The 19,900-nt window shown below is 45.0% G+C and overlaps 2 protein-coding genes across 11 annotated transcripts in view; one reads left to right on the top strand and one right to left on the bottom strand.

Moving 5' to 3' along the window:
• Positions 1-4,408: 4,408 nt before the first annotated feature.
• Positions 4,409-6,656, top strand: h1m (linker histone H1M). Its single transcript, XM_014167508.3, has 5 exons — positions 4,409-4,703; positions 4,803-5,068; positions 5,316-5,430; positions 6,106-6,149; positions 6,306-6,656. The coding sequence occupies exons 1-5, from the start codon at positions 4,610-4,612 to the stop codon at positions 6,639-6,641; spliced, it is 855 nt and encodes a 284-aa protein (XP_014022983.2). The 5' UTR covers positions 4,409-4,609; the 3' UTR covers positions 6,642-6,656.
• Positions 6,657-7,875: 1,219 nt separating this feature from the next.
• The window catches only part of LOC106583454 (transmembrane and coiled-coil domains protein 1), a 29,852-nt gene continuing 17,827 nt past the window's right edge, over positions 7,876-19,900 (bottom strand). For 2 of the 10 annotated variants that reach the window (XM_014167641.3, XM_014167642.3), the window contains 6 exons: positions 17,462-17,544; positions 15,655-16,421; positions 11,376-11,801; positions 9,693-10,141; positions 9,258-9,393; positions 7,876-8,917 (listed from right to left, as the gene is read on the bottom strand). In XM_014167641.3, coding sequence (XP_014023116.1) covers positions 8,603-8,917; positions 9,258-9,393; positions 9,693-10,141; positions 11,376-11,801; positions 15,655-16,236 — 1,908 coding nt within the window. In that variant the 5' untranslated portion in view covers positions 16,237-16,421; positions 17,462-17,544 and the 3' untranslated portion in view covers positions 7,876-8,602. The remainder of the gene's footprint in view (positions 8,918-9,257; positions 9,394-9,692; positions 10,142-11,375; positions 11,802-15,654; positions 16,422-17,461; positions 17,545-19,900) is intronic. The other 8 variants (XM_014167643.3, XM_014167645.3, XM_014167648.3 and 5 more) reach the window with 5 other exon arrangements.

The following is a 19,900-nucleotide window of genomic DNA, read 5'->3' as shown; positions in this document are numbered from 1 at the left end:
TTCTTCGTTAGCTAGCTAGCTTCTTCCAAGAGTCCCTAGCAACATTGAATTGAATTGAAACTCAGAATTCAGATGCTCTTGTTGTTCTTTTACAAGACTAAATGTGAAATGTGTGTGTACCTGTAATGTTGCTACACATTCACTTTTCGTTTTTTCAGACACACACACACCTCTTCACCACTCCTCTCTGTAGCTCAGATCTCCAGTGCCCTGCCCTCTTTCTCTTTATGGCCATGTCTGAAATCCCCCTACTACGTCTTTATGAGTAGACCCTGTATCTGTCTGCAGTTGTGTCAAAAAGACATGCTCTTGCTGCCCTCTTACAGATTACAGGTGATTTACACGCACATACATGCACACACACACACACACACACACACACACCTCTTTCAATTTTTTGGTAAAAATATTTATAACACTAATACTTGTCATGTTGTTTCCTGTATAATACTGATGTTAATGGGAGAGGTGTGGTCTTTACTCCTAAATTTCACTTAATTTAACTTCCAAACTAAGAGAAACAATGAGACATAAAATATACTGAGGAAAAAATGCTATTTTATGGACAACGGTGGAAGGTTCTTAAAATAACCTTTGTGTTAGGGGCCTCCTAAAAGAGCCGTTTCACTCCACGGCATGCTGCCATGGGACTTCACCTGCTAGCGATGTGAAGTAGGTGGTCAGCTTCTCCCTTACCTGGAGTGCCTATCTATGGGCATTGTTGACACCTGCCCTGGTAACATCAGGTAGGTGACCATTTGGCGTGCCCATCTCCAGCCGGAGCGGCTCCTGGGATTCCCTCCGCAGGTGGTTGTGGAGAGCACGCAGGCATCAACATTTGAAGGGCTGAGACCAAGAACTCTCTGGAACATTCTCCACCTGGCTGCCAGAATCCCAAAGACACATTCAACAACTTACCTTGCCCTGGACAGTAATTTGTTGAACATCCTTACAGGCCTTGGCAATGGCAGCTGGCATCCAGGATAGGGCCTCATGAGATTGGGCCTCAAAGGGAAGGCCTCGTCACCGACGAAGACGTGGGGAACAGGTCCCAGGTCTTCAGCCCCAGGGAGTGATGCAGGTTGTGGAATCTCCAGGGTGCCATCCTGAAGTGACTGGCCGAAGGCAGAGTCCCAGAGGGTCCTGCCATCACTTCCCTTGCCGTAAGCACCAACATCAACGACACGGAAACAGTAGTTGGCATTTACAACAGCCAAGAGTACAACTGAATATGAACCCTTGTAGTTGTAGAATTGCAAACCCGAGCACGGTGGAGCCTGGATTACTACATGTTTCCCGTCAATGGAGCCAAGACAGTTGGGGAAATCCCACCTCTCCAGGAACTCAGCAGTGATGTACCTCCAGTCTTCCTCCTTGGGGACAGGCATGTAACCCAAAAGAGTTCTACCTGGAACCAAAAAGGGTTATCCTACAGGAACAGCCGAAGAACCCTTTTGGAACCCTTTTTTCTAAGAGTGTACATGATTCCAATAAGAATGCAATGAATGACTGTAACTGTCTTGAAACACAAGTGGTCCTGGAGAAGACTAGCCTACCTTCATCAGGGCAGAAGGCACCGCAACATTCTTTTCATTTGGTAACATTTAATCATTAAAAAAATGATTTTAAACAAACTTTGGGAAAAGTAATAGGCCTAATGAACATTGTGTAAAAGTACATCTGATATCACATAGGGGCTATTAACTAGAGAGCCCTTTAGCTAGCGAGGTTGCACATAAAATACAGTGCATTCGGAAAGTATTCAGACCCCTTGACTTTTTCCACATTTTGTTACATTACAGCCTTATTCTACAATTGAGTAAATATTTTTTTCCCCTCATCAATCTACACACAATACCCCATAATACCAGCAAAAACAGATTTTTAGAAATGTTTGCGCATGAATAAAATAAACCTTATTTGCATAAGTATTTGGAGTCTTGCTATGAGACCTGAAATTGAGCTCAGGAGCATCCTGTTTCCATTGATCATCCTTGAGATGTTTCTACAACTTGATTGGAGTCCACCTGTGGTAAATTCAATTGATTGGACATGATTTGGAAAGGCACACGCCTGTCTATATAAGGCCCCACAGTTGACAGTACATGTCAGAGCAAAAACCAAGCCATAATGTCGAAAGGAATTATCGGTAGCGCTCCGGGACAGGATTGTGTCGAGGCACAGATCTGGGGATGGGTAAAAAAACAAACATTTCTGCAGCATTGAAGGTCCAAGAACACAGTGGCCTCCATCATTCTTAAATGGAATAAGTTTGGAACCACCAAGACTCTTCCTAGAGCTGGCCACTTGGCCAAACTGAGCAATCAGGTGAGAATGGACTTGGGCAGGGAGGTGACCAAGAACCCGGTGGTCGCTCTGACAGAGCTCTAGAGTTCATCTGTGGAAATGGGAGAACCTTCCAGAAGGACAACCATCTCTGCAGCACTCCACCAATCAGGCCTTTATGGTAGAGTGGCCAGACGGAAGCCACTCCTCAGTAAAAGGCACATGACAGCCCGCTTGGAGTTTGCCAAAAGGCATCTAAAGGACTCTCAGACCATGAGAAACAAGATTCTCTGAACCAAGATTGAACTCTTTGGCCTGAATGCCAAGCGTCACGTCTGGAGGAAACCTGGCATCATCCCTACGGTGAAGCATGGTGGTGACAGCATCATGCTGTGGGGATGTTTTTCAGCGGCAGGGTCTGGGAGACTAGTCAGAATTGAGGGAAAGATGAACGGGGCAAAGTACAGAGAGATCCTTGCTGAAAACCTGCTCCAGAGCGATCAGGACCTCAGACTGGGGCGACGGTTCACCTTTCAACAGGACAACGACCCTAAACACACAGCCAAGACAAAGCAGGAGTGGTTTCGGGACAAGTCTCTGAATGTCCTTGAGTGGCCCAGCCAGAGCCCGGACTTGAACCCGATTGAACATCTCTGGAGAGATCTGAAAATAGCTGAGCAGCGACGCTCCCCATCCAAACTGACAGAGCATGAGAGGATCTGCAGAGAAGAATGGGAGAAACTCCCAATATACAGGTGTGCCAAGCTTGTAGCGTCATACCCAAGAAAACTCGAGGCTGTAATCGCTGCCAAAGGTGCTTCAACAAAGTAAAGGGTCTGAATACTTATGTAAATGTGATATTGCCATTTTTTATTTTGTATAAATTTGCCAAAAATTCGAAACCTGTTTTTGTCTTTAATACATTTTAGAATAAGGCTGTAATGTAACAAAATGTGCAAAAAGTGAAGGGGTCTGAATACTTCCTGAATGCACTGTATATCTAATATCAATCAATTACGGTATCAAAGGCTTTAAAAGTCATTTTAATTTTCCTTACCGGAGACAAATTGCCAGGCGTTCAATTGGGCTGATGTACTCCCGGTAGTTGGTATCCATCCGGGCGATCCTGTCTCCAACCATCTGGAGCAGGTGATCGAACTGGCTTCGGTCCAGACAAAAGTAGCTTTGGAATTCCTCTCCAAACAGTCAAAGCTCTTGAATGAGATGGTGGAACTCCCCTGCCTGCTTTTGGGACTTCAACCATCCCTGGACCCACACAGACCAGTGCATTCGGCGGGGCTGGTCCCAGTCCAACAGCACGATCAAGATCACCTTGCACAACATTGGTCTCATTGTTGAAAGAGCCTACTCTCTACTATCTTGACTATTTATTATTGTCATTTCCTCCAACTATGCATTTTTAAGGTAAATTATATTATAGGCTGTCACAAATGTGTAGATATCATCGAATAAATAATGTTTTTTTCTTTGTAAATCATTTTTATAAAAAATTCAAAGAAATTCTGGAGTCACACTTTTTTTAAATTATGTAATCCCACAATATTTTTTACTAGATATGTGTGAAGTTCAACATTCCCAGTATGCTACTTTCTGTCAAGTCTAGGCATACAATTTGATGCATACATTCGATAAATCCAACATATGGACCACACAGAATGCATTGCAACTGCAAGGCAAACGCAGCGTTCGATTGGAAATTAATGTACTTCTGGTGTAACCAAAACGCAATGACTCAGTTCCTGTGATCTAGGTGTAGCACCTTCATCACACCTACTGCGTTATTATGCAAAATGATACGCAACATCCTCTGGAAACGTGTGCAACAAAAGTTCAACATTCACCTCCTGCTACCATTTCCTTCAAGCCATCTAAGCATACAGTTTGATGCATAGTTCGATAAATCCAACATATGCACCACACAGAACACACTGCAACTGCCTCTGCAACACAATGCTGCAAGGCAAACGCAGTATTCCATTGGAAATGAATCTACTTCTGGTGTACCAAAATGCAATAACACTGTCGGCGTGATTGAAGCCAGAGCAGTAAATGTAAGCAGCTGATCAGCGCTATAAAGGAAAGGATGCAAAGAAGGAACAGAGGCGAGGAAAGGAATCGACTTCACACTAGTGGGATGTGTCCTGAGTGGTAGCCAACCTAATAACTATGAGCACCTGTTTGATGAACCGCGTGGTTTGCGGCGGAGTTGTTTGGAGTGCATAAAATTGGAATCCAATACAGTTTTAAACGCAAGAAAATAGGCGTTCTGTTTTTAAGTTAATTTAAGATTTATCGTTAGAAAATGGCACCTAAAAAAACGGTAGCTTCCGAAGAAGGAATCGCATCTTCTGACTCACCCAACAAAGATGAGAAAGTGTCGGGAAAAGCTAAATCCGGTTTGTAACGCATGTGTTGTTTAGGCCAGTAAGGGTATCCAAATATTACTGATATTTCGTTAGTTTACGGTTATAAGTTGTTCATTTTAATTTTGTTAGAGTCCAGCAAAGCACCCGATGTGGCACAGAAAACCCCCCTTCATCCACCAACGATGATGATGGTCAAAGAAGCGCTTAAGGAATTGGATTCTCGAAAGGGGGTTTCCTCGCAGGCCATTCGTAGCTACATAAGAGAGAAATATCCATCTTTGGACCAGGTGAGGTTGAAGTACATGATGCGCAAGGCCCTGAACAAAGGAATCGAGAGCGGGGTATTAGTGAGGCCACCTAACTCCACTGCAAGCGGCGCACAGGGGAGGTTTCGGGTACGTGACCCTTACTATCTTTTTTTGGTTAGGATAACTAACTAGGACTACAGATGTAAACCAATTAAATACTTTCCTGTGTGTGGTAGCGTACCTGCCAAATGTGCCTATTGGATTTGGTACCAACTTTTGAATGCACACTTGAGGATCGGTGTTTATTATACAAGTTAACGTTACATCAAAACATTGCGTTGAACAGGGGTTTGCTGTTTATAAAATGTAGTCCGTCTTCACCCTCCCTTTCCAGCTTGCAGGCAGGGGTAATGTGAAGGAGCCCAAGCCTAAAGCCACTGAGAACACTAATCCCAATGTGGCGAAGGCTTCCAAGGCTGGAGCCAAGAAGACCAAGGAGAAGGAAGCAGGTAAACTGAATCTATTGCTCTCATCACGCCTTAGGGTTACGTCTAAACCCATCTGCCCAATTGGTTGGGATAATTGTTGTTTATTGAACAACACATTGCAATGGAGGGCATTGAACAATGTAGGGCTGGGAATAGCCAGGGACCTTGTGATGCATTATCACGATACTTAGGTGCTGATGTTCCAAACCCAGATAACAAGCACACCTTTGGCAGACTTATGAAATTGCATGGGGAATGTGTCGTTTGGAGCACGTTTGCACATTGGGACGATGTCGGTGAGACATCCGAATAGAATGTTTGACTGATGTATAAGCAATGTAGAGTTAAGAATTTAGGCATTCTAAATTAATCTGCAGGACTTTGGGCAGATGTATTTGTGCTATCTGGGAGCATATTGCTCACTAATGTCTGCTGTAGAACATGAGAAATTAGTTTTAATCAGTCATGGAAATAAATGTGCTGAGAACATTGGTTCACTAATTAAAAAGATGGAGCACAAGCAATGCACTATCTAGAGAAATCAGTTTTTTACAAGTTGCTACTTCGAGTCTAGGTATTGGTATAATATCACTAACTTTTCTTTGTCAGAACAATGCTCATTCATGACTTGTATTAGTATCTCACTTCTCCTTTTTGTGGTGTCATGATTGCATGTCGCTCCATTTACATCACTAGTTTCTGAGACAAGAACTACAGCCAAAAAGCAGAAGACTTCAGAGGCAAGTTTTTTTTCTTCTATTGGTATAGTTCAAGTGGGTAAGCAGTTTATGTACCTAGGTCATAATGGGGCTGTTCCGTTTGGGCTTTATCATGGCAAAATGTTAGCTCATCAATGTGTGATTGTATGGCAAATCTAAGTCATTTTTATGTTTAAGGATGCAAAACCCAAGAAGGCTCCTGGTGGCTCCAAGGTGGCCCCTACGAAGAAGCCCAAGGCGAAGAGGCCTGCAGTGGAAGGAGGGGCTGAGGTGGCTGCTGAGGACCAGCCCAAAGCACTGAAGACCACCAAAGCAGCCAAGAAGGGCGAGGGGGCAGCCAAGAAGGGCGAGGGGGCAGCCAAGAAGGGCGAGGGGGCAGCCAAGAAGGGCGAGGGGGCAGCCAAGAAGGGCGAGGGGGCAGCCAAGAAGGGCGAGGGGGCAGCCAAGAAGGGCGAGGGGGCTCCTGCCGCTAGAACCACAGGGAAACGAGGCAAGAAGGGAGCAGCTGAGTAACTGTTCTCCTTTCATCCAAATGTGGGTTTTAAAGATTAACTTTCTATATTTTTGAATAAAGCTTATTTCTTTGAAGTTGTTGTGGTATCCTTTAGTCTAGACCTGCATACTAAACTCAGCAAAAAAGAAACATCCTCTCACTGTCAACAGGCTTTATTTTCAGGAAACTTAACATGTGTATGAACATAAGATTCAACAACTGAACAAGTTCCACAGAAATGGAATAATGTGTCCCTGAACAAAGGGGGGGGGTCAAAAGTAACAATGCAGCTGGTGGCCAAACCAGATACATCTCCTGATGGACTGCACCAGATTTGCCAGTTCTTTCTGTGAGATGTTACCCCACTATTCCACCAAGGTACCTGCAAGTTCCTGGGGGGAATGGCCCTACCCTCCGATCCAACAGGTCCCAGATGTGCGCAATTAGATTGAGCCGGGCTCTTCGCTGGCCATGGCAGCACACTGACATTCCTGTCTTGCAGGAAATCACAAGGCGACGGTGTGCTTTAGGACCATATGACCACCTCCGAGCGGCAGGGTAGGCTGGAGTGTTTGTTGCACCCACCTGGTGTCCCAGGTCTAAATCTGTCCTTAGAGGGCATGGAACTAGCTTTGAGGCCCCTTTCCTTTTTGTAAAAACAATGCAAGTTTGACTCTTTAAATGCTTGTGGCAGTTGAAACAACTCTTGGGGGGCTGGAGAAATTAACTATGGTAAAGCAAGCTTTCGGGTAGGCCATTGTAAATAGTCTTACCGGACTTAAATTGGTGTACAGGCAATTTCATGAGTCAAATTGGTATAGCCATTTAGACCTCTTCTGCCAGGTGAATTGCATTACTAGTACACCTGGGTTCACCACTGCACTATGTATAGTTATACAAGGTTGGTGTTCACTCTAGTCAGGACTAACCATCTACTGGATACATTTGCCATTAGATGTATGGGTCAAACATGAAAACGCACCTCAGCTTGTCCACAAGGACACATTGATCATACCAAATGTTCTGTAGTGTACTCCAACCAGAGCCTTACCCATTGAGCACACCAGCTCAATCATTTCCAATAGAATGCTGTGTTTGCATTGCAATAAATGGTAGGTGAATGTTGCTGTGTACCATTTTGGGCAGTGACACTGGTTCTTCCCTGGAAGTTTGATCAAATTCTCAAGTCAGCCAGGAGATCTATAAAACAGTGCTGTGGACCTGGATGTGAGAAAGGAAACAAACATCACCCAGTCATGGTTGTTTGGCTCAAGGACCAGTCCATCTTTATTAATAAAAAGTACTATTTTTATTCTCACTAATAGTACGGAAGCACAGTCTGAGCATTTTTACAGCTCTTCAAGTATGTTCATTGTCTCTGCAGGGGGCAGGACCAATGGGCAGGGCTTCTCAAGCTGAGCATATTCCCGACTCAGCGTCCTTATCCAATCAGGCTCATCATTGCGTTCAGCTTGTCCATATAAAACACACTGCTCGAGAACCCATCAATTGCTTGATCCAGTTAGATTTTGTCCACAGCAGTGTACTGTAGTTAGTCTATCAATCCTCCCAGAAAGACAAGCAGACTGGAGTGATTGAGAAGAGAGACAGAGGAATAGAAAAAGGGAGAGATTTTAGGGTTAGAAAGAGAAAAGGAATAGCGAAAGGGGAGGACACTAGCCATGTGGATCAGCAAAATGCCAGCTGTTCATTATCCATACCAGCCACGAGAGAGAGCCCTCAATCATCTGCATTAATGATAATGAATTCTAATGCAATAAACATCCACGTGTAAACAAATTCACTCCTCCTTTCCACTAAGCCCCACCCACTGGGCTGGCCTGGCGCCACTACAGTTGCATCAGAGGTCGTGCATGGGTTAGTTAGTCCCCTCTCGTCCCGCCAGGCCCTGCGTCGCCATCCCTGATTGTTACGAGAGCCCCGGCACCTCTGTTGTCGTTCATTGAGGCCCCCCTGCAGGTCAACTCGGGGACAACAGGAAGCGGTCCAAGTACTGGGAGATGACCTCCCAGTTCCTCCAGAGGAAGGCGAGGAGGACAACAAGGAGCAGCGTTGAGAAGGTGCGGCTACGCGTCTTCATTAAGGGCACCACGCAGTTGGCCACAGTGGAGACGAACACCAGGAGCACGGCCATGACGGCTAGCAGCACGTTGATGAGCTTGCCCAGCAGGGTTCGGGCCGTGGCGTTCTCCAGGCCCTCTAGCTGGACCACCTGCTGCTGCTGCTGCTGCAGCTCCATCTTGGAGATCCGCGTCTGGCACGCCTCCAACGCCTCCTACAGGAGGAGGGGAGAGAGACAGGGTTATCAAGACGGCCATGGTTCACACAGCGTGGAATGTCAACAACACACTTCAGCACAAACATGGCTAGACATAACTACCGTACCACATACCGGGGGGGGGTCATTGAGAAGACCATGGATCACCGTGTGAAACACTTTCACAATTCAGCACAAACAACTAGGACACAACTACTGTACCATGTAGCATGATAATAGTACAAAAAATGGCCCAGACTAAGAATACGCCTTGGGTTCACTGGAGATGCACTGGAGCTAAAAGTAAAGTATAATCAATTCCATAATCTTTCTTTCAAGTAGTGGAGAAACAACCTACCTGAATGTCTCTGGCTCTCTCATAGGACTGATAGGTGATCTTCTCCTCCATGCTGGCCAGCTCCTGCTTCAGGTTGAGGATCTCATTCTGGTGGAGCTCTGTTAGGTCGTTGAGCTGCTCCTCCAGACGCTCACACCTGGAGACACACAGAGGTCAGGTACCGATCACACACACTTCCTTTCATAAAGGTGGAGGAGATGTTTTCTGTTGCTGAGTGAGAATAATACATTCTTTTGAACAGAAAGTGTTTAATAACAAGACAGGTTTGTATTTATGAGCGATTTGTGCAAGTGCTGAGTTCAGGGAGGAGTGGTAAATACATGCAGACTTCAGGTTATCACATAAGTATTAGTGACAGTCCGTGTCCTTTGTAAACGAGGACTCGGTAAAGTGTATGTAATACCTGCGAGGTTGTGTGTGGCAGTGACTGGTTACCTGTATCTCTCCTCCTGCAGGGCCTGTATGATCATCGTGTAGTCTCTCTGGTAGTGACTTTTCAGGCTGTTGAAGGACTCATCCAGCCGTCCCTGGTTGTCCCGGAGCTCCTGCACCTCGTGGAGCAGCGTGTCCAAGCCCAATGACTGGCCGGGGTCCAGGGTGTTAAGACCCTTAGAGCTGGGCGGGCCCCCGGGGACGCTGTTAGCCCCCGCCGAGCCCGAGCTGGCACTAGAGCAGTCGTCCTCACTGCCGTACTTTGGGCTGGAAGCCCCCCCCAGACCGTGACCATCCTCCTGGGGTTCGTCGAGGGAGTCCTTCAGGGACGAAATGTTGTCAGCGCTGCCAAACTTGTTGCGGATGAGGGAGGCGATCTCTCGGGGCTTGGACACCACGGCCCCAGCTGCAGAGTGAGTGGCGTGGGAGAAGCTGGAGAGGCCACCAGTCACCTGTAGGGAAAGACAGGTCAGTTACTAAGTGGGGTGGGACTAAGGTGTGAATTAAAGGAGATTTTGACAACAGCATTGTTGAATACTCGTTCGTGATTGGCTAGAAGGGCTCTAGAATGGACATTAAAACCAGATAACAGGACAGTTTGAAAATATAAAAATCAGGACACCTTGCAATCATGAATTTCTCTGGTCTTTAGTGTTGCAGTCATGATGCAAGTGGCGCTATGCTGTCAAATCCCCCCATGTTTCTAGTTTTACCATCTGTTTTCAGCATCAGGTGTTTTTGAATTTGGTTGTCATATTGGAAGGTTTGCTAACAACAAACTATTTAGATATCTTCTAGCCTAGTGTTTGATATGCAATGCAATCTCCTCGTAATTAACATTTCTAGCTATGCCAGGCAAAATCTAGCACCATCAGCTCATTGTTGTATCTTAATGAATGTCAATGGAAAACAGCTTAAATAAATGCAAATGCAGCTACTTTATTGTTATTCTGGCTGCAGAGGTCATGCCTGTGTTAGCCAGCGAGCATGGCAACAGAACATATAGAACCAACAACTGGGTTGCGTCCCTAGCATCTCAAAGATAAGTAAATAAACAAAACAATTGTATTTCAACCGGTAATTGTGTGCTTTAGTATTGTTTTCTTTGGAAACTGTGGTATAAGCGGGATAAACGCCTCTGTTATATACATTACCTTGGAAAAATTTACTCTGCAAAGTCATCCATTATTTCCAAGATAATCTACAGAATGTCTGTGTTAATCCCTTACTTAATGGACAGGGACATAGATATACTAGATCTGGGTTCAAACACAATTTGAAATCTTTCAAATATTTTTAGTGTTTTCTTTAGTCTGCCTGGAGTGCCAGATAGGCCAGGTATGATGTTTTGCAACTATTCTATTGGTTCCATTGCGCCAATCAAGCCCAGCTAAAGTATTATAAATTATTTCAAATAGTAATTTTGAACACAGGTCTGAGAGATAGGTATTCTACATGTGTTCTATAGGACTCTGTTAGAAGCTGTGTACTGCTAACCACTCTGCAAAGAAGTCAAGGACAGGTGGCTAAGACCAGACAAATTGTACATTTGCGGTGGTACTACTCGCAGTGGCACACTACAGTGGTAGGAATTAGTATGACAGTGGTGAAAAATAAGTGGGATGACTAACAAAACAGCTCACAGGGAAAGTAAATGTGATTAAAAATGTTCATAACAGCCCTGACCTTGGCACCCACGTCCTTGAGGCCTTGGTGCATGTCTCGGAGCACATCTTTGGGCTGACGGGGGATCCCGTTGTGCTCCACCTCTTTCAGCTTGCGCTGATAGCGCTCCAACTTCCTCTGCAGCTGCTGGATGGTCTGGGCTGATTTCTGGTTCTTCTTCTCAAACACCTGTTTAATGCGGGCACTCTGCTGCTTGTCTGCGTTGTTAGCCAGCTTCAGGTACTCTGCCACATTGTCGTCTCTGGCCCTCTGCTCAATCTTGATCTGTTCGGTGAGCTTGAGGATCTTCTGCTGCAGCTGGGCGATGGCCTGTTTTGTGCGCTGGGGGTCGGGGGTGCTGTCCACTGAGTCCAGCCCATAGCTGTCGGCGCCATAGGAAATAGCGTTGGGCGATATGGCCGGGCCGGAGCCATCCAGACGATCCAGCTGACCAAGGAAAGGGAGAGAAGATAAAAGGAAGACGGAAATAAGAGATCAGAGACTGACGTGTGAGATTGAAGGAGAGTGTAAAAATAACTAAATTGAACTGGAAGAGGAAGGCCTATTATATCAACAGGGGAAATATTGAGTTTCATCATTTCATAAACTATCATGATCATTCGGCTGCAAAACAGTCAACCACAAGCTTCCTCCAGTTGCTATGGTCACTATTTGATGTGGTTGAAGAAACTTGTCTTCATCCTACATCAGACCTTGTATGTATATGAAACTAGAGCACTAACATAATAAACCAGCCAATACCAACACCCTATAATCATAAGGTTACCTACCATTATACTCAGACTGGTTTCCCATAATGTGTAAAACAGCTGGGAAAACCTTTCATATATTAACGCAGAGGAATCCATGTGTGTAATCTGAGCAGTAATCCATCAGACAGGGATGCCATAAAAACTGTGTGCCACCTCATACATAACTCTGAAGAAGCTTAAGGCTCAACCAGGAAAATAAAATATTAGTGCCTTAAAGTATTCACACCCGGACGACTTATTCCACATTTTGTTGTGTTACAGCCTACATTCAAAATAGATTAAATAAAAACAAAATGTCTCACCTGTCAACACACAATACCCCATTATTACAATGTGAAAACATAATCAATGTTTTGTAGAAGCACCTTTGGCGGCGATTACAGCTGAGAGTCTTTAAGAGCTGGGTAAGTCTAAGAGCTTTACACACCTGGATTGTACAATATTTGCCAATTATGCTTTTTAAAATTCTTTAAGCTCTCAAATTGATTGTTGCTAGACAGCCATTTTAAAGTCTTGTTATAGATTTTCAAGATAATTTATGTCAAAACTGTAACTAGGCCACTCAGGAACATTCAATGTCGTCTTAGTAAGCAACTCCAGTGTAGATTTGGTTATTGTCCTGCTGAAAGGTGAATTGTGTCTGTTGGAAAGCAGACTGAACAAGGTTTTACTCTAGGATTGTGCCTGTGCTTATAGCTGTATTACGTTTATTTGTATCCGAAATAACTTCCTAGTTCTTACCGATGACAAGTATACCAATAACATGATGCAGCCACCACAAGGCTTGAAAATATGAAGAGTGGTACTCAGTGATGTGTTTGCCCCAGACATAACGCTTTGTACTCATGACAAAAAGTGTATTTCTTTGCCACATCTTTTGCAGTATTACTTAAGTGCCTCATTGCAAACAGGATGCTTGTTTTGTCTTCCTTCTTTTCACTCTGTCATTTAGGTTAGTATTGTGGAGTAACTACAATGTTGTTGATCCATCCTCAGTTCTCACATCACAACCATTAAAAACTGTTTTAAAATCACAATTGGCCTCATGGTGAAATCCCTGAGCAGTTCCCTTCCTCTCCGGCAACTGAGTTAGGAAGGACGCCTGTATCTTTGTAGTAACACCACCCAAAGCCTAATTAATAACTTCACCACGCTCAAAGGGATAGTCAGCATCTTTTTTTTTTTTTAACACATCTTCAGTGCCATTTTTAGTGAGGCATTGAAAAACCTGGTGTTTGTGGTTGAATCTGTGCTTGAAATTCACTAATCGATAAAGGGACCTTACAGATAATTGTATGTCTAGGGTACACCGATGCGGTTGTTATTTAAAAAAATCATGTTAACCACTTTTATTGAACATGGAATGAGTCCATGCAACTTATGTGACTTGTTAAGCACATTTTTATTCCTAAACTTATTTAGGCTTGGCATAACAAAGGGGTTGAATACTTGTTGACAAGACATTTCAACTTTACATTTTTTATTAATTTCTAAAATGTTCTACAAACAAAATTCCACTTTGCCATTATAGGTTATTGTGTGTAGATCAGTGACACATCTAAATGTAATCCTTTTTAAATTCAGGCTGTAACAACATGTGGAAAAAGTAAAGGGGTGTGAATACTTTCTGAAGGCACTATGTTCTCAAATCAATTTGCTATAAACAGATTCTGGAATGGCAGTGTTCGAGGTCAGAAGAGAATTCACTTTGTGCAGAGAGGGGTTCTGTGCTGTTCTTGGGGGTTGGGAAAGACGTAGGCCACCACAGTGGGGTTGTGAGTACATCCCCCTTTCCATCACTGTCAGCTCAGACTGCTTGTGTAAAAGACAGGACTGTTGTTGCTCTTTCTAAGAATGACAGACTGTCGACTGAGTCCCTCAACCACAGCCATGTCTCGATGCTAGTTAGACCCTAGTCCGATAGCTGCTCGTAAGGACAGTTCATTGCAGTATGCACAGACAGCTTAGCCTTATCCACCCAACAGTCAGATTCATACCCGTACTTCTCAAAAGGCTTGGGGGTGTCATCAAGCATTGTGAGATGACTGCCAGGGATATGCACTGTGCTTGATGGGTATACCTCAGACACAATGGGGCGCTAGCTTTACTAGTTGTCTAGGAGTTCAACACTCAATTTTAACAATGAAAATTATTTGATCATTTACCTGCTACAAGTCAGTATTCAGTCAGTGTACTACACATTTCAATGGATGTGAGAAATTCCAGTGAGGACCATTTTAGAGCTTGGGGGCTATAGAACAGTGTCAATGATGTAAGGCAACGATATGTTCTTCAAACTTTGAGCTTGTTTTGGCCTGCAAGGCAACCCTTCGCTGGCTGACCTGAAGTACACTTTGAGGCAATCACAGGCCACAGCTAAATATAGAAAAGCTTAGAGCACAGAGTCACACACACACTATTGCTCTCTCTGACCCGCCAGCACTGACAGCTCCTTTCACTCCTTCATCGAAGAACATCCAGAGGACGGCAAACCAGTTAGCCGAAATATGACCAATTTAATCTAACGGCACAAGAAGTCATGAATTCTGACCTTCCAATACTGTGTTTCCATTTCTTCTGTTTCTCTAGTAGCCGCTTGTTTTTTATTCACACTACCGTTCAAAAGTTTGGGGTCACTTAGAAATGTGCTTTTTTTTTTGTCCATTTAAAATATCAAATTGAGCAGAAATACAGTGTAGACATTGTTAATGTTGTAAATGACTATTGTACCTGGAAACGGCAGATTTTTTTATGGAATATCAACATAGGTGTACAGAGGCCCATTATCAGCAACCATCCCACCTGTGTTCCAACGGCACGTTGTCTTAGCTAATCCAAGTTTATCATTTTAAAAGGCTAATTGATCATTAGAAAACCCTTTTGCAATGATGTTAGCACAGCTGAAACTGTTATCATGATTAAAGAAGCTATAAAACTGACCTTCTTTAGACTAGTTGAGTATCTGAGGTATCAGCATTTGTGGGGTTTGATTACAAGCTCAAAATGGCCAGAAACAAATAACTTTCTTCTGAAACTCATCAGTCTATTCTTGTTCTGAGAAATGAAGGCTATTCCATGTGATAAATTGTCAAGAAACTGAAGATCTCGTACAATGCTGTGTGCAGCGCCAGCTGTCTCTAACCAGAATAGAAAGAGGAGTGGGAGGCCCCGGTGTACAACTGAGCAAGAGGACAAGTACTTTAGAGTGTCTAGTTTGAGAAACAGACGCCTCACAAGTCCTCAACTGGCAGCTTTATTAAATAGTACCCACAAAACAGCAATGCTGGCCTTCTAGTGATCCCAAACCTTTGAACTAGTGTAGGACAAAAAGCTTTGCAGTGGCTTGTCTGTCCCAGTGAGTAGGTCCCCTAGTTTAATCTCACACGGTCAGGCTCCTCAGTGGAGTGGTACCCGGAAGTGAGAAGCATCTCTGCCAGGGTTAGGGTTAAACTCACCCGGTCAGTCTACTCAGTGGAGTGGTACCCGGAAGTGAGAAGCATCTCTGCCGGGGTTAGGGTTAAACTCACCCGGTCAGGCTCCTCAGTGGAGTGGTACCCGGATGTGAGCAGCATGTCGGCCAGGGCGGGGCTGGTGAGCGTGTCCGTGGTGGAGGAGGAGCGCGGGCGGCCAGCCTGCAGCAGCATCACCTCCTGGGTACTCCTCCGGTGGATCTGGGGGCTGCCTTTCTGGGGGGGGTCCCCAGTCCCCCCAGTCTTGCTGCGGCGGCTCTGCAGGCTGGTCCCTCGCTTCATCATTGGGGGTGCGCTTCTGATCTGCTGCAGAACGCGGCTCAGAGCTGCAGGGGGAGCGGAGGAAGTAGCGTGGGGGTCAGAGTCCGGACCGGGGGCGGGAGAGTCCCCAACCTCTGGCCCCCCACCGTCCGAGGGCTCAGGGGTGGGCCCACCCGTAGAGAAGGAGGCGGCGGTGTCGTGCGGGGAGACGGACGAGCGGCGGCGCTGCGGCTGGAAGAGCTGCTTCAGGCCGTGGCCCAGCGCGCCCATGTTTTCCAGTGCATTGTGGGTTATTTTGGACAGGCCGTGCTCGGACTCAGACGCCCTCCGGCCCACCTCCGGCTCCTCAGGACTCTGCTCACTGCTAGCCTGATCCATCAGGGGGCGCCAGGCTGACACTCAGCCACAGGGTCACAGGGCCAACACTGGGGGTGCGAGGGTCTAGCTACGTCCCGACGCCACACCCCCTCTCAGAGGCAGCTTCAAAGCCAGGAAGCAGGGGGGATGGCACTGGGCCCTGTGCGCATGCATGCATCTGCGGATTGGCTCAAAGTCATGCTCGTCTAGCACAAGAAGGAAAATAAAATGGATTATGACATGCAGCAGTGAGGGGACGGGACAAAAAAAGTAGCAGAATTAAAACTATGATTACACAAAGGAGCAGACAGTCGAACTAGGGTCGGCTTTGAGACTTGAGTTATTAGTTGACTAAATTTTTTTTTTTTATGTCCAAATATTCTTAATGGCAATATTAGTAAATGTTCTCAGAGAAATCCATATGAGCCAAACCACAATGTCTGATATGTCTAAACCCACTTACAAAATAAATCTACTGTACAAGCCTAATCTATAGCAATGATGGGTGTCATGCTAAACATTTTGTATTTTTTTTAACTATTTCTGAAATGCTGGGGTTCATTGTACAGTTTCCATAGATACACTAAAGTGCCACAGTGACCGTATCAAATTGCAAATTCACTTTTAGAGGACGGAAGCGTGTCACAGGACCTGGGTTAACTAGCCTAATTTTTGTGGTTCCCTGGTCAGGCAGAGGCAAACAAACATTACCTTAATTATTCACTCAGACAGTAGGGCTAAGTGACACTCAGACCGTCCTTTTACATTGTCGTCTAATATAAGACACCCAGCATTTCAGAAACAATTTCTTTACCAAATGGGTGAAAGAAACCTTATATCCTTTTAGGATTTCAAATGAGTTTAAAATTATTGTAGCTAAATAACATGAAAAGGATGGTGAGTGAGCACTAAAATATTCATTAATATAGTTTTATCAGGTGGTGTTATCTGCCAGATGCACCCAGAATGGCACCATGTTCTCCCTGTAGAGAGCTTTGGTCTCAGAATCAAACATGGAGCTGTTAGCGGGGCTGTCTATGGCTAATCTACAGCGTCTGAGAGCTGAGTTCATGGAGAGCACGTTATATAAAGACTATCTTTCACTTATCAACAGCATAGAAAGATCGAAAGAGAGAGGGACAAAGGGAGGGGAGGGAGAGAGATATGGAGGATGAAAGCGAGAGGGAAAAGGAGAAACAGTTGGCAAGAAAGAGAGGAGAAATGGAGCGAGAGAAAAAGAGCTTACCATCCGTCCAGCTTCTCTTCTGACTCACAGCTCAGGGTTGGCTGCTGCTGCGGAGGAGGAGGTGGTCAACATGAGGAAAATCACTATCAAATTGGAACAAACGAAGAGATACAAATAAATTACGCTGGCATGGCGGCACACTGACTCACGCTCAATCAGCCATGTATAAACTGCACAGAATCAAAGAGACTTGTATGTGCACAAACACACACTGAGGCTCTTCAGTGACTTCTAAAATGTATTCTAGAAGGAGGAGCAGTCCTTATCTTCACTGCCCAGTGCACACTCAAAATGTGAAACTATGACATGAAGATGTGTGGAACACCTAAAAGTGATGACCCCATCCAGATTACTCAGAGAGCAGAGCAGTAGAGGTCTGATACATTGATGCATCATGAGTGGTACAGTAAATAACGTAAGTAAATGAGGGACACAAAGCTTGAGAGACACTGACTAGCAGACGATGTCAACAACCTAATGGAGTGTCTTTCATGTAGTGAGCTGAGAGCCTATTGCTTAGAGTCACTGGTAGCATCCCAAATGGCACCCTATTCCTTACAATAGTGCACTACCTTTTCCAGCATTTGGGCTCTGGTCAAAAGTGGTGCACTATATAGGAAATTAGGCTGCTGTTTGGCATGCACACACACAGTGCCCGTCAGTGACCCTCAACCCCACCAATTACAGGCCTGTGTGGCAGCATTTACCTAATCAGCACAAAACTAAGGAAGAGGAAAGGTGAAAGATTCAGTCACCACCAGTTTACTGGCACCACTGACAACCCCCTACCCACACAAGCCCCCCCTACCCACACAAGTCCCCCCTACCCCCCCAAGTCCCTCCTACCCCCCCAAGTCCCTCCTACCCCCCCAAGTCCCTCCTACCCACTCTGAAATGATGATACATCACCTGTATTTCCCTCACATTAGGAGGTTGTGCTATGCAGGAGGTTTTTCTCTGCACCCTGCAACACCCCAAACTGCATAGAGAAAACACTACTAGCATGGAGGGAAAGTATCCCAAATGGATAGGAGAGATTGCTTAATTTGAGAAAGTCCCGACCTCATAACTATAACCCTGTAACATTAACCCAACACTGGTGTACCACTAGGCTAATCTCACACAGAGAGAAACTACCCTTGCTCTAACTAACACCTGACCTAAACAAAGTGTCAACAGTCATATCAGCATCCTCCTCGCCTATCACTGAAAGTCCCCTAATGTGTTTGCCCATTCCCCTCCTCCTCATTTCACCCCATGTTCAACTTATTACAATCCAGACTGAAAGGTATGGCCATCTATAGGCTATGTGGTATGGTCATCTATAGGCTATGTGGTATGTCCATCTATAGGCTATGTGGTATGGTCATCTATAGGCTATGTGGTATGGCCATCTATAGGCTATGTGGTATGGCCATCTATAGGCTATGTGGTATGGCCATCTATAGGCTATGTGGTATGGCCATCTATAGGCTATGTGGTATGGCCATCTATAGGCTATGTGGTATGGCCATCTATAGGCTATGTGGTATGGCCATCTATAGGCTATGTGGTATGGCCATCTATAGGCTATGTGGTATGGCCATCTATAGGCTATGTGGTATGGTCATCTATAGGCTATGTGGTATGGCCATCTATAGGCTATGTGGTATGGCCATCTATAGGCTATGTGGTATGGTCATCTATAGGCTATGTGGTATGGTCATCTATAGGCTATGTGGTATGGTCATCTATAGGCTATGTGGTATGGTCATCTATAGGCTATGTGGTATGGCCATCTATAGGCTATGTGGTATGGCCATCTATAGGCTATGTGGTATGGCCATCTATAGGCTATGTGGTATGGCCATCTATAGGCTATGTGGTATGGCCATCTATAGGCTATGTGGTATGGCCATCTATAGGCTATGTGGTATGGCCATCTATAGGCTATGTGGTATGGCCATCTATAGGCTATGTGGTATGGCCATCTATAGGCTATGTGGTATGGTCATCTATAGGCTATGTGGTATGGCCATCTATAGGCTATGTGGTATGGCCATCTATAGGCTATGTGGTATGGCCATCTATAGGCTATGTGGTATGGCCATCTATAGGCTATGTGGTATGGCCATCTATAGGCTATGTGGTATGGCCATCTATAGGCTATGTGGTATGGCCATCTATAGGCTATGTGGTATGGCCATCTATAGGCTATGTGGTATGGCCATCTATAGGCTATGTGGTATGGCCATCTATAGGCTATGTGGTATGGCCATCTATAGGCTATGTGGTATGGCCATCTATAGGCTATGTGGTATGGTCATCTATAGGCTATGTGGTATGGTCATCTATAGGCTATGTGGTATGGTCATCTATAGGCTATGTGGTATGGCCATCTATAGGCTATGTGGTATGGCCATCTATAGGCTATGTGGTATGGCCATCTATAGGCTATGT

The sequence above is a fragment of the Salmo salar genome, chromosome 22 (assembly GCF_965601325.2).
Source record: "Salmo salar chromosome 22, fSalSal1, whole genome shotgun sequence".
NCBI classification, from domain to species: Eukaryota; Metazoa; Chordata; class Actinopteri; order Salmoniformes; family Salmonidae; genus Salmo; species Salmo salar.
The sequence above is the reverse complement of the archived record's forward strand: the minus strand, read 5'-3'. Positions and strand labels throughout refer to the sequence as shown.

Coding starts and splice junctions, on each gene's coding strand:
- h1m (XM_014167508.3), top strand. CDS start 4,610: ATGGCACCTAAAAAAACGGTAGCTTCCGAAGAAGGAATCGCATCTTCT. Junction 5,069..5,315: donor GCGCACAGGGGAGGTTTCGG/GTACGTGACCCT, acceptor CTCCCTTTCCAG/CTTGCAGGCAGGGGTAATGT. Junction 6,150..6,305: donor AAAAGCAGAAGACTTCAGAG/GCAAGTTTTTTT, acceptor TTTATGTTTAAG/GATGCAAAACCCAAGAAGGC.